This window comes from Bactrocera tryoni, chromosome 5, assembly GCF_016617805.1.
Source record: "Bactrocera tryoni isolate S06 chromosome 5, CSIRO_BtryS06_freeze2, whole genome shotgun sequence".
In the NCBI taxonomy this organism is placed as follows: Eukaryota; Metazoa; Arthropoda; class Insecta; order Diptera; family Tephritidae; genus Bactrocera; species Bactrocera tryoni.
In genome coordinates this window covers 7,883,227-7,897,965 of record NC_052503.1, presented here as the reverse complement: position 1 = coordinate 7,897,965, position 14,739 = coordinate 7,883,227, and the positions used below count along the sequence as shown (strand labels likewise).

The 14,739-nt window shown below is 43.3% G+C and overlaps 1 protein-coding gene across 1 annotated transcript; it reads left to right on the top strand.

Moving 5' to 3' along the window:
- Window positions 1-2,709: 2,709 nt before the first annotated feature.
- Window positions 2,710-13,805, top strand: LOC120779124 (protein disabled). Its single transcript, XM_040111318.1, has 10 exons — window positions 2,710-2,833; window positions 3,122-3,480; window positions 3,534-3,839; window positions 3,898-4,080; window positions 4,143-4,653; window positions 5,124-9,066; window positions 9,143-9,225; window positions 9,286-10,113; window positions 10,172-10,307; window positions 10,367-13,805. The coding sequence occupies exons 1-10, from the start codon at window positions 2,710-2,712 to the stop codon at window positions 11,571-11,573; spliced, it is 7,680 nt and encodes a 2,559-aa protein (XP_039967252.1). The 3' UTR covers window positions 11,574-13,805.
- Window positions 13,806-14,739: the final 934 nt, after the last annotated feature.

Sequence of the window (14,739 nt, the reverse complement as noted above, 5' to 3'; positions counted from 1 at the left end):
CGATAAAAGTTGCTGTATTCGAAATGCCGGTGATGCAGTCATACCGTCAGGCTGTCGGCTAAATAGCTATCGCATTGCTCATCTACACATCGACCAAGAATACGACACAACAACAAAAACAAGAATAAAAATACAAACAAAGCGGTGTGCAATAGAAAGAGCCAAAAACAAACCACGACATCCCTTGGAAAGTAAACAAAACAAATAAATTATGATGAAAGCGGATGAATTGTGAGTGAAAGAGGTGCTGAGTGGTTTCCATGACATTTCGTTTCATTGAGCCGCATGTAATTAGTACGCAATGTCCAATGATTTGACACCAAAAATAAACGTAATAGCTCAATTGGTGAATCCTAAAATATTAAGTAAAAAGTAGTAAAGCTACTGATAAAAATTTATTTAAATAAATTGATTAATAATCACAAAATATGTAAAAGGTTTTACGGTTGATATTAAGCGCGAATATGAATACTCTCTAGTTTTACTGTGATATTATTATTGTTTAAAAGTCTCCTTCCAAGCACCAAAGATACAATTTTTTAGTTTATTAATACGTTCGCAAATGCTACAAAGTATTCAAAGGTGAAATATTCCTCGAAGATTAACCAAAGATAGCAACACAATATAAGAAACTTCGCAAATTGGCGAAGAGAAACTGGAAAGAGCCCAATATGCAAACGCTCCGCAAAAAGACCAGTCCCTGCAAATGTAAGTGCCTAATTGTAAATTTTACTGCAATCTTATTTTTTTTCTTATTTTTGCTGAATTACTCAATTAATTTTCGTTTTTGTTTATTTATTTATTTCAAAAACTTACGAGCGAATATTTTCTTATATTATTTTATGCTGGGAGTTGCTAAAATAAGACGTCATGTCAAATACAACTCTGCTTGAAGTATCTGCACCTGCAGTGCACACACACATAAAAAGAATGAATGTATCTGACATTTGGCCACACGAAACAGTAGCAAGCAGAACAATCTGCTGCAGATACATTTGTATTCATAGTCTATTTATTAGATGCATTTATTGTTTGACAGGCAGCTGCACAGTGATTTTTATTTACATTTAAGAATTAAACAAACTCAAACAAATTGATATAAAAGTGTGTCGAAAATATATAAATAAATAACGAATCCATAACATGTTTAATTGGGAAAAATTAATGGTTTGATCACCAAGCAACTTGCAAAATTTGATCGCGGAACAGTTGCAGCATTTGCCGAGAAAATTTAAAAGTAAAGATGTTACACTAATGATACTCTTTGAATTATCATCTACGTTATCGAAATAGTGAATTGAGAAATGTTTAAATGAATCTCTAGTTGTGTCCGTAATAATAATATCGAATCGCTGTTGAAAAAATCTGCACTGAAAAATCAATAAACGCAAAGGAGACACTGCGACAGGCACGAAAGGAAATACATATGTACAAATGTAGATAGTGATGATGCCCGCTTCTGACGAAGGAATGCGACAAAGCTGAATAGTTGTTACGAATTGAACTCGTAGGAGCTGACGTTTATTCACGTACATATGTATGTATATGTACATATATGTATATATTTTATTAGCAGACAAAAGCATGAAGGAAAGCAAAATTGACAATTGCCATTTCGCCTGGACATTATAATCATTGAATAAATATAAACAATACGTACATGACAATGTCAACCTAGACTACAGCGCGATACTAAAGGAAGCGTTTTGTTTATACTTGTGCATATGTGCGCATCCACATGCTTACATTCCTAAATGTGTATGTGTACGTGTTTCTGTGACTGCCTGTCACTTCCAGACACACTACGCTACTGCCTGCAAATAATAGTACAAGCGCACCTACAATCACTCGGTCGGCGCAGTGTGGAGAAACTACAATACTACTAATCTACGTAGATAAATAGATACATACATATGTATGTACATTGTGCAAACCCATAGCCAAGCAAACAGTGTACGCGGTGGCTGCGGTGGAATTTTGCGCTATTGACCGAATAAAATAAAATAAGCACTGTGCTTTAAGCAGAGGAAGTCTCCAGTTCAACAAACAACTCACCCTGCACAGGCTTGGCCCACATAAAATTCTACGAATAAATGAATATAAGTGAAAACAAATCAACGATTGGAGATAAGCTGCAGCGGTAGCGGGTGAACGCCGGTAATGTGGCGCTACTTGAATACGCTGGGGATGGTATGAAGGCTGATGATGTGATCGTTGACGCCTGATTGGGTGTTTTCGTAGTAACGCGTTGCTACACACGTACATTTATTTCAGCTTCCGAATATGCACTCATGTGTAACAACAAAACACTTGTACATGTATTGTAATAGTGAGAATAAACAATTTTGCTTTTAACAATAATAGCAACATTAAGCAATTACAACAAGCAAAATAAGCAACGTACGCACGTATAATAAATAAGCCCAATTTTCAAGCATACAATAAATCCATTGCAAATAGTCGAGGCGGAGGTATTTCATAGCATCGAAAATAAAAGATAATCCAAAGGCCTAAAGGTCAAATTTCGCAGATTGTCAATTACGTTACGGCAGCTTCCTCGTCACCGAACATATTGGATTTCCATTGAGAAATGTCATTGCGGGTATAATACTCACATTAGGCAATCACCACAATAGCTTAGCAGCACAGTATTTAACATAGTGATTGGGGTTGAGCGCGGTTGAGCGCTAAACAGTGTCATCAGAGACTATGGTTAAGTCATTGGTTTCGAAGCTATCGGCCGCATCATCAAATCTATCGCTCGCTTCAACGCTCTCCTCGGTTGGTGTGGGCAGCGGCAGTAGCGGTGTGCAGGAGACGAATTACGCAAAACGTTAGCATTTGTATTCAAATCAAATTTCTTTTACCACTTATTGCAGTTTCGTATATTTATTTGATTTTTATTTATTTCATGCTTATTGGAAAAAATATTGAATTAAACTTGCAAAATTACTAACGATACACAAACAGTGCAAGAATAACTTATATTGCGACAATACACTTTTTAATAACCAAATCTTTAGAGTAATAAAAATAAAAGCTAGATGCGATAATTTTTGAGAATTATATCTAACCGTTGTCGCATTTTCTAACTTCACTATATGTCATTTTCAAATAATAGATCGCAATGATCCAGGTCGATTTTTCGGCGATGGCGTTCAATTCAAGGCGAAGCTTATTGGCATACTCGAAGTGGGCGAGGCGCGCGGCGATCGCATGTGTCAAGAAGCCCTACAAGATCTTAAAATAGCCATTCGCGCAGCCGGCGAACATAAACAACGCATAACGATACACGTGACAATCGATGGGCTGAGACTGCGCGATGAAAAAACAGGAGATTCCCTCTATCACCATCCGGTGCACAAAATATCCTTCATTGCGCAGGATATGACCGATTCACGAGCGTTTGGCTATATATTTGGTTCACCGGACAGTGGTCACCGTTTCTTTGGTATAAAGACTGATAAAGCGGCTAGTCAGGTAGCGATTTAACCGTTACTAAGAAATAACAAAATTAATTTCACTATTTCTAGGTCGTGCTGGCAATGCGCGATCTCTTTCAGGTTGTTTTCGAATTGAAGAAGAAAGAAATCGAATTGGCGCGGCAGCAAATACAATCGAAATCCATACATGAACATCAGCTTGCCTCATTGTCGTCGCTAAAGTCCGCCGCAGGCGGTATTGGCACCGGCTTGGGTGCTCATAATGATCTTAGCGGCAGCGGAGGGGTCGGAGGTGGTAGCACGCTGTCCATGTTAAGTGGCATTGGCGGACAAAGTCGTGCAACAGCCTCAAATAGGTTGGGTGTTAATTTGGATAGCAAGGGAGCAGCGAAAGAGGTTTTACCTTTGTACGAATGAATGCTTATTTTAAGACTTACAAATCCGTCTTTTGTAGATGTCACCCGAATCAGTAGCCGATTTGGTTGATTTGGAGCAAGAGTTGAGCTCCTTGCAACGCGGCATCACACAAATGGAACGCATCACACCCAACGAGCCGGGGCAACCCACAGTAGCCGGCGTCTCTGGGAAGTCAGTTAACGAAGACGATCCTTTTGGAGACTCATTTACCAACTTTCCCGTAAGCCACTTCTTGCTTTTATCTCTTGTTGTACTACTAATCGAGCATTCGTTTTGTTTCAGACTTACAATCTCTTGCCACCTCCAGAATCGGGACGCTCACGCCATAAGCCCACTAAGCCGACTGATACGGCAGTAAATCAAACAACAACATCAGTGAGCGCTGGTCAAAATGTTACTCTCTCCTCCTTACTTTCGCCTGCGCCGGTCTTGAACACTTCCACCGGCACTCTGCAACAAGACGATGACGACAGTTGGCTGCATGAACTGGACCAGCAAAACGATGTATTTGACACTTCAAAAGCGGGCAGTATGAGCATAGGTGTTGGCCTGCCAATGGCACCACTGGCCCCGAGCGAATCGACGTCGACACCTACACAACAATTGAGCGAACATTCGACACTCGTCGATGTTGAAGCAGCTGCCAATGCGGCAACCAACGCGAACATGCAACCGTCCGGCGGAGCTGCGGCATCGACCTCAGCATCCACTTTGGGCGTCACATCGTCTTCGCCGACACCGATTTTGGGCGATGGACCGCCACAGGCAGCCGCGAGTGCTGCAGTGAAGTCAGGTAGATTGGAACAGCATTTTTCGGAAACACTTTCTTTTAACGAACTCATGGTTTATTTGATTAACTCCTATACAAGTTTGCCTAAGTTGTTCCCAATGGTTTCGGGTATTGTGTTGTAATTATAGCATGTCATTTGTGTCTACTTTACGGATCTGTTGCAAATAATTTCGAAAATATGTCAATCCACATGCCTCAGACAAAATTCAGACTATTTGGTTCGTTCTTTTTTTCGAGCAAATGAGGGCTTAAAGGTTATATCTTACAAATTATTTTCCAGTTTGCCACAGATCCATATCAGTTGATCACATGTATGTTTGGTTTCTATGATTGTGTTTGTTTCGTCAGTTATGTTTGATTTGTTAGTGTGGCCCGCTTATTCCCGCTACAAAACACACAATAACATTGTCATTCCCTCTCGCTTTCGGCTACGGGGCAATTTCACTGATTCATCACTTTTTCCCATGTGTTAGATGCTTTTACAGATTTGGATCCATTAGGCACGGGTCGCACACGTCCCTATGTCGATAAGAAATACTTCTTCCAAGAGCTTAAAAACCCACCCAAAAAAGTTCTCAACGACCTGTCTTCAGGTGGCAACGGCACTGTAGACATAACAGCAACAGGTGTGCACTACACGGCCGCCTCGGCGGTGGTCGATGAGTTTCTGAGCAAAGAGGGTCTCTTCGAGGATGCCCTAACCGCCGGTATGGACGAGCAAGGCGAAGTGGCTCAGCAGATGCAGCCGCCACAGCTGCATGCGGCGCAGCAGACACAGCATTCTCTATCAGCACCACTTAATATTACTAACACTACTCATGCATCAGGTATAGCCGGCTTGAAAACAGCCTTGAACACTAACAAAACAGTAGTTAATATAACGGCGTCTGCAACAGCAGCAGCAACAGCAACTACAACAACTTTACTAATCGGTGTGCTCGCACCACCATGCACGGTTAACATTTGCACCTGCACCATAAGCAGTACGAAATACACGAGCACCGCTTCTAATGTTGTTGTACCCAGACTAACGAATACTAACCACCAACTAGCGTCTAGCAACAGTTTACTAACAACCTCTACCTACTCTACTAATTCCACAACAGCTTCTACTTTAAGAATGCACCATTACCAGCCGACTTTATCGTCGGCAACGTCTTCGTGCACTACAACAAACATACCCACTAATCTCCATTTAAATCATTACACTTTAGACTCCACGGCGACTGCTGCTGGAACAACTGACGATGTTGTGATGATGCCGCGTGACACCGATCCTTTCTCACCCACACGTAAGAAGAGTGATCCATTTCAAGAGGGCGGTGACGTGTTTGCCAAATTGGACCCATTCGAATTTGAATTCAACAGCGGCGACGCCACTAACCAACGTAGCTCTCCAACCGCTAGCGCGGAGACCTCTCGTCCTGCGGATGTTTTTAATGGTCCGCTGCAAGTTAGCTTGCCCCCGGAGAGCAGCCTTTCGCCCACGTTAGCACAGCCGCTAAGCACAGCAGCGCAATGGCGTGCTGATGTAGCGCGCTTAGAGCGTCAAATGAACGAACCGGTAGCAGCGATGGGCAACGGAAGTGCCATACCGGCAGTTGGTGTCAATAGCACGGTGCGCCTGAGGCCCACACCTTCCGGGCAGGTCTCATCAGTTGGTCAGCCTTCTTCCGTATTTAAGCAGCAGACAGCGGACGTAATATCGAGCATTAGCAATAAGAAGATGCCACACTTATTTGGACAGGCACGTTTCTCCAAGCGTGAATCGAATAGTATTAATATGTGCCGTTTACAGGAGAGTGACTCACTAAGCGAGAACGAGGCGGCACCAGAGCCACCACCACGTCCGGATTCAGCATTACATGCGGAGCCGCCGCCATTGCCGCCCAAGAAACAGTTCAATGATATTGTTATACGCCCGCGTGTGACGTCCGGTAATGCAGTGCCTCCCAGCGTCGCGCCGCCGTCTGTGAGTAGTCGTTATGAGTTCGTTAATACAACGTCGAAGTCTTTACGCGGCGCTAATTCCGAAGTTCCACCGATACCATTGCCATCACGTCGTGTTGGTCGTTCTGATGGCACCTACCCGGGGCCTGGTCGACCACGTAAGCCTGGACATACCGACGATGATTACTTGGCGCCTATTAGTGGTATCGGTAGCATTGCGAATGCAGCTGCGGGAGATGTGCCACCACTCCTGCCACCTCCCACGCAAATTTCAACACGCAACCGTGCTCAACGCCAGCAATCGCTTTCTAAGCCACAGGATATCTACGAGAATAAATTGGAGATTTTGCAACAGCAGCAGCAACAACAACAGCAGAAACGACAACAAGCGCTAACTGATGGTGGTGCCGAACCAAACGTGGCAACGGCGTCTCTCATACCCGACATCACACTGAGCCAGCTTATGACTCTAAGTTTGGATGAGCTGGCAGTGAAGTTGAATGTGCCAGTGAGCAAGCTGAGCACCATGACATTGGTAGAACTAACATCGTATCTGTCGGAATTCATTGAGAAGTCAAAGCCACAGCGCGAGCAAGGGCTGCCTAGCCATATGAGTCCTTTGCCGACGCGTCGTGTGGAAATGAAATCCATTAAGGCGGAGTCATCACCTCTACCGACTCAACCAACAGTGTTTAAGGTGAACTTTGATCAGCAAGCGACATTTGTGGCAAAATTCGACGATACATTTGGCGAGGACTTCTCCACTCACACCGCTGATGGGCAAGGGCAAGACGCTTTTGCAAATTTCGAGCAGTTTAACGAGCCACCCGTTGCACCACCTCCAATATTCACGGATACTAGCCAAAGCGCACCAATTGTGCCATCAGCCGATCGATATGCGGTTTTCCGTGAGATCATCGATAAAGAGCTGCAAGAGCAACAGGAAAACGCGGACCTAATTGGCGAAGTGATTAATGAGAACGAAGACGCCGGCGGTAGCATTATATCTGGTACTGATGTTGGGGGCATTGCTGCAGTTGCAGATGACATTGGTGCGCACTTCGAGGCTAACTTTGATGATGACGATTTTCTTACGTCCTCTGGTGGTCCACAAGTGCAACCACCAAAGATTGATACGAAAATAACGGAAGTAGTGGCACAAGCAAAGGATCGGTATGCTGCGCTACGCGATATAATTCTTGTCGAAAATCTTTTCGACAATAAGAGGCCAGCGGCTTTACAGGCATCTCAGGAGTTCCCCGAATTCAGTGACGAGTTCAATGAAGATCAAGACCTTAAGCATATAATGGATGGGCGTGCCAGCAGCATTGGGCCCGACCGCTTAGGTTTAGTGGACAGTCGCGGATTACCAGCGGAGCCTTCCTCATCCGCATTGACGGTCGAGGACGACGATGAAGATGATGATGGCGGAGCCGAAAGTAGTTTGGACAGCAATGATAAAGAAACTCGTGTAGCTGCTGCAGCACAAGATAAATACGAAAAGCTGTCGACATCCACACAACAATTGGATGGTGAAAAATCTGATAAGTTAGATTTGAATGGCAGCCAACCTGAACGCTGCGCCTCACAACCTTCCCCAAATTTATTGAATGCCAAACAGGATAATAAATTTTTAACAGTTGCGGGCAGCAGCGGACTCTCCTCGTCCAAGGATGACTTGGAAATTGATGAACTTATGCAACGTGCCATATCTAATTTATCTTTGGATTCTCGCGAACGCATCTCCCCTGCGAATTCAGCGACCAATATGCCCACAGTAATCGTGACATCAGGCAACTCCATAGCCTTGCCACGGCCAAATGCTGCACTCTCGTCTCAGGCACAGTTTAATGACGTTAGCACATCACCTATCCCCTTACAGAAGTCTCCGACACCAGGCGTTGCCCAGCAGCAACAGAGGTCACCACTGAGCAAATCGCCACAGCCATCACCAGTCTTATCCCAACTATCCGCTGTCTCGAACCTAATTGACACCGCTACAAAGCAAATTAACATTGGAAGCAGTTTGCAACAAGAACCTGAAGTAAAACATTCTAAGGAATTTTGGGCGACTTTCGACTCACCTAAGCCAAATATCGAAAAAGTAGATAAACGCGGCAGGGCTGCGGCGAAGTCTACGATGAAGAATTCATTGTTACATTTACCACCTCCGCCGCCTTCGAACACCTCACAGAACGATACAGCGGAATCACCATGTTCGTCTGATCCACGTGATTATGGTTGGAGTAAGAGCACGGGGGTCAGTCGTCGTTGGCCAAAGAAAGAACGTCATCAGACTTCGTCTTCGTCTCGGGATATCAGTCCATGTGATGATGAGCCGTCTGATTTTCAAAAGCCAAAACGCATTCCTAGTGGAGTGCCCGCAATACCGCCGCCATCTTCAGATCGGCATGGCTATTATGTGAGACACACCCGCCGCTTGAACTCTTGTGATGAGGATTATGAGTAAGTACCGCGGACTTTCTTAAAACAATCAAGTTTCCAAAGATATCAATGTAATCAACTATTATTCTTCTAACAGCTACGAGGAGGAGTTCAACACACGACGTGATCATCGTAAACTAAAGCCGGGACTTTCGCGTAGCCGAGATAACTTCGATTTAGGTGAATATATTTGGCCTCAGGATTTATGGTGTTCACTTAAACTCGTTATTCTTATTTCAGAATCTCCCAGTTGGTACCGTCATGCTCCACACCACACCTGGTCGCCGCAGGATATGGAGCAAGCAGCAGGTATGCGCGCACGCGCTTTCGAACGTAGCGCTTATGAACGCACCACATACGGCCCTCCCGTCTACGACAAACGCGGCGTTGCGCTGCCGCCTAATGCGTCTTCAAGTTATGATCGTCGTAGTGGCTACGACAAACGCAGCAAATATTATCGTGATTACGCTCGTCCAAATTACGATTTTGATGATTACGGCGATTCACCCCATGAACGTTATCGAGATGCAGGAAGTTTCGAGAAACCAAAGGTTGGACGACGTTCCGACTATGAAAATATTTACGATGAGGGTCGCTCACCCATGAGTGGAATAATCGGCAGTAGTGGCGGTGGCAGCAGTGGTTATAAGACACGCGGTGGGGATTACATGTACGATAGAGAGCGTAAATCCTTCGATCGCGAAAGCGTCGAATCGTTTGAGAGCGCTACCCGACGTCGGCGCAGTTTCGGAAGTGGCGACGTGTATGGAAGTATGGAAAGCCACGAAGAATTCCGCGAACGTTATGGACCGGAGAAAACACGGTCACTGCGAAAGGGAATGAAGTTGCGCGCTACGGGCGATATTGAGTACGAGCAAGATTCGGAGAATGATTTTCATCAGCGCACACGCATGAGCGGCGGTGGAAGTAGTGTAAATGTTCCGGATACGCGCAGTTTACAGCGCCCGAGCCAACTGATATCCAGTAATACGGGAAGCACCATGAGCATGGGGCCCGGACAACCACGGGCACGTAAAAGTAGCGGTTCAAGTCCTTGGGATGGTGAAGGTAAACAACATAAACCTCGTTACTGTGAATCTCGTTCTTATTAGTTCTTTTGTTAAAGAGCCACCGTTGCCAGGTCAAAAATCTTGGAAACGTCCTTCAAGTGCTGCCGACTCAGAACGACGACTGGCTGAAAGCAGACGGGTAGCCGCACTCGGACAGACACCCTCCGGCTCTGATGGAGAAAAGGATCGCAGGTAAGTGTTTGTTTGAGCAGTTGTAGTGCTGATATTTTATATACATTACTTTTATTCAGGTTCCGCAAAAAGCAACGGTCACGTGGCAAAGATATTCCTTATAGCAGCTCGGGCTTACCACCGTCCAATACCAGTAGTCGATATAGTGGCACTGTTGCCGCAACAACTCATCCTCGTGACAATTACGATTATATAACATACGACGATGATGATGTCGGTGATGAGGAAGACTATGCGGATGAGGACTATGACGAGCCGCCCACAGATGAGGACAAATTCGAACGCTTGAATAGGCGTCGCCATGAAATGCATCAACGTATGTTGGAGAGCGAACGCAGACAACATTCGATGGGAAAAGTGCCCATTAGTTCCCTGAAATGCAGTGCTCCGACGGCGGCAACAAAGAAATATCCCACAAAAGGCGGCGAATATGATTTCGACGATTATGAGCAATCACCAACGTCGCGTTCGAATGCCAGCGCCAGCTTGGCAAGCGCCGCCAGCTCTTACATAGCTACGGCTGGTGTCGGTGGCAGTGCTGGTAGTGCTACGAAATTCAGTTTTGATGGTGGCTTTGAATCGGACTTCAACCAAAGCTCTCCACCGCCGGCACCCGCTGGCACTGCATCCAGCTGCAATTCCACCCCCGCTGCCACTACAGCAAGTGCATGCGTTACACCGGCGACCAAGTCGTCCTTCCGCTTCTCGAATGATTTCTCCGAACGAGAAAAATTGCACGGCTTCCCACATAACTCCAACAGTGTAAGCAGTGCGCAACCGTTGGACTTGGACAATACGCAATCACCAGCACCGCATGCAATGCCCCCAATCATCACACAAAAGTTACGTTTCGACGATAATGTCAAAGTTTCACAATTCGACGACGCTGCTTTCGAAGATGACTTCTCGAATGCACAATTCGACTTCGAAAAGGAGGACCAATGGCACGCGGACTCATTGCAAAGCGCCAGCAGCGCCGCACTCATGACCACCGCTGCGAAAAAACACAATCTGCGAAACAGCAAACTGCAGCAGAGACAGGAACTGATCAAAAAATCCGAATCGATTAACATTTTCGGCAAGAAATCTGAGGATCCTTTCGAGGACGATGAGTTCTTCAAGGCGCCGGGCGGCGAAGGCGCATTAGCCAACAATAATAACAACAATAGCAATGGACAGCAGTTGAGTAAAACAGGTGCGGGCAACGGCAGCAGCTTTCAATGTGACGACGACTTCAACTTCGCCAAATTCGACGAAAATATGTGATTTGATCAATTGTTTGCAAGGAACGCCCGAACCGAGCATGTAACAAAACAACAAAAGCCAACCGCCAATATTAGTGACACGCTAAACGTTGAAGTGCCCGGCGTTTGCAACGAGTCTACGCATCGGACTCGTGTTAAAGGCGTTGGCACGAAGCCGCAAAGCGACGAGGAAGACGAAGATGACAATTATGCAGAGATCAATGTGATTGCCGATCACGATTACTATTATATAACCAATTTAAATGATTACTACTATCAGCAGCAGCAGGAACAACAGAAGCAACAACAAATACAAACACAACTACAACAATCGAACAGTTCGGCGGCACTGTGCGCGATCGCCGCCGACCAAGGTGTGCACGCTAACGGTATGGTGCGCAAAGAAAACGGTTTTCTCACGCAAAGGCAACACCAACAACAACAACATCAACAACAATACGAAAGCCTTAAAGGCACACTGCTGCGGAATACGAAAAAGTGTCGACGTAAAATTGTTTCGCTAAATTTCCTCATGAAAAACTTGATTATGTACCGCCTCAAATATGACATTCTATAGGACGGGGCATATGCGTTTAACGTTTGTAACTACAAATATTTGCAAGCTGTCATACTCACATACATACATGTAAAGCCCGAATATGCTTTATGGACGGTCCTTCTTCGCGCACACAAGCTTTTGCGGTTTCGCGCATTTTCTAGTGGCCATGTGCAGTTGTTGTTTTTTTTTTCTTGTTTTTTATACTCACCAATTGTTTGTAAATAATGCAACCAAATTGTAATCAAAAGTACTCATCGCAAGTCGCTGCTAGTTCTATGTGGCATACTAGATTAATATACATACATATACATATGTATGTAATTATGCATTTCAGTCTGAGCGCTGCTTTCCTTTCAGATTGTGCTTTCATAATCTGATTTGTAATTAAACTGTGTTATTTTTTCATTATGCTTATTATTTGACTAATTTGGCTAATAGCAATAAGTATTCAGAATTCCGGCGACGTGAGTGTGCGTGTGCGTGTATATAATGATAATGAAATCAAACTTACTAAATAAGCAATGTTTATCTAACTTTATATATCTATGTGTATATATATACAGATTTAGTTAATACAAAAAAACATACATACATATGCACACATACATATGTGTATGTGCGTTGGGGAGCATGGATGTAAAGGTGAAATACTCCGAAGCGAGCATTATAACGGCAAACGAAATGTTATCAGGTTGAAAAGCGTAAAACTAAATTAATTATTGCAATTACATACCTACATACATACATAAAAACTGTTATAGACAAGCGTCAAGCGAATATGATGAGAAGCCATAGTTCCAAGTATCCAAACATCACTCAGTTAGCAAATCTACAATAAATAATTAAGAATGAAATCTAGTTAAAATCATTGCAACTTAACTGTAAATTAAACATGCATACATATATACATACTGGCATACATACATACATACTTATGTATATGCATATAGCGCGCGGTAAATAACCAAAAGAATTGAACAAAACCGGCACACTGTTAAACTAACACCACAACAACAATAACAATAGCAATAGCAACTAAATAATTAATAATTAAAGAGTTGAAAATTTCAGTTTTTCCTTAAACAATTCACCGAAGTGTTTGCAGTTATAGAACCTTACTGAGCAGCACACTCAATCCAACCGACAGCGCCGCTCGGCAACTCGGCAAAAATTAAAAATAACTAAAATTAGCATTATGCCAATAAGAAATTCAAATGATGATTACGATTATGATTGCAGCCAAGTAGTTACGAACAAAATTATGCTTACATACGTACATAAAACACTCATTAACTCTTAAACTAAGTAAATTTAGTTAATTAAAACTAGTTAATTACACTAAATGAGTAATGAACTAACAGGAAACAAGAGGAGCTAAAAAATCGAGCAATATATGCAAATAAACAATATATAACTAATAATAACTGTAATATACCTATGTATGTGTGAAACTACTATACTTACAAACACAAATATGTATATCGATTAAACCATTTATGAAATTGAGTCAAGGCAATATGATTGGAAACTGATGCATACTCACTCACGTGTAAGACGACGACGATGCGGCACTGCGTCCAAGCGCAGTCAGTATTTCTCTTGTTTGTTCTAAGAAGATCGAAAAAAAAAATAAATAAAACATGTAACGACAAATATACATACCAATTAAGAATAAATATACAGTATCTAATTCAACTGTCTGGCGTTTTATTGCTCCGATTGCAAACGCAAAATATTTAATTATTTATCAATATTTATTTTGTCGCCTTCAAAGTACTCCCCATCACATGCAATACACTTATGCCAACGATCTTTGCAGTCCTTAAAACACTTTTCATAAGCACCGTTTTGGAATCGCCTTCAGCTCATTCAGCTAATTTTGTTTTATCTCTTCAATCGGCTGAAAACGGGTTCCACGAAGCGGCAATTTCAGTTTTGGGAACAAGAAAAACACATACCGAACCAAATCTGGTGAATACGGTGGGTGATCGATGGTATTCATTGAATTTTTGGCTTTAAATTCGATGACAATCGTGGCTCGATGAGATGTATGTTTTCACGCAAACGTCCCAATACGCCCAAATAGAAATCCTTATTGATCGTCTGTCCCTTCGAAACAAATTCTTGTTGCACCAAATCGCGAATATCAAAAAAGACAAGGAGCACCAGCTCGACTTTTGAGCGGTTTTGACGTGGCTCTTTGATTCCGGTTCATTTCTTTACCTCCATTCCAAAGATTGTTGACTTGTTTGCATGTCAAACTCATAAACCTATGTCTCATCGGCAGTAATAATGTTCTCCATGAATGTGGGATCGGAATTCTCACGATCAAGCATGTCCAAAGAGACATATTTACAATACTCTTTTTGAAAAAAATTTAGCTTTATCGAGACGAGTCGAGTAAGAATGCGTTTCATATCCAAAATATCCACTAAAATCATTCAGACGGACTCGCGAGAGATGTCGAGTTCTCTTGCTCGTTTGATGACAGCAACTCATCTTATTGATCACACCTCACACTCAACCGTTTTGAGGTTATATATTTGAGCTGATGTTGTCCTTGAAGATGCACCACGTTCTGGAAGCACTCTTGATGCCGATGTGGATAAAATAAAGTCGTTGGACGAAG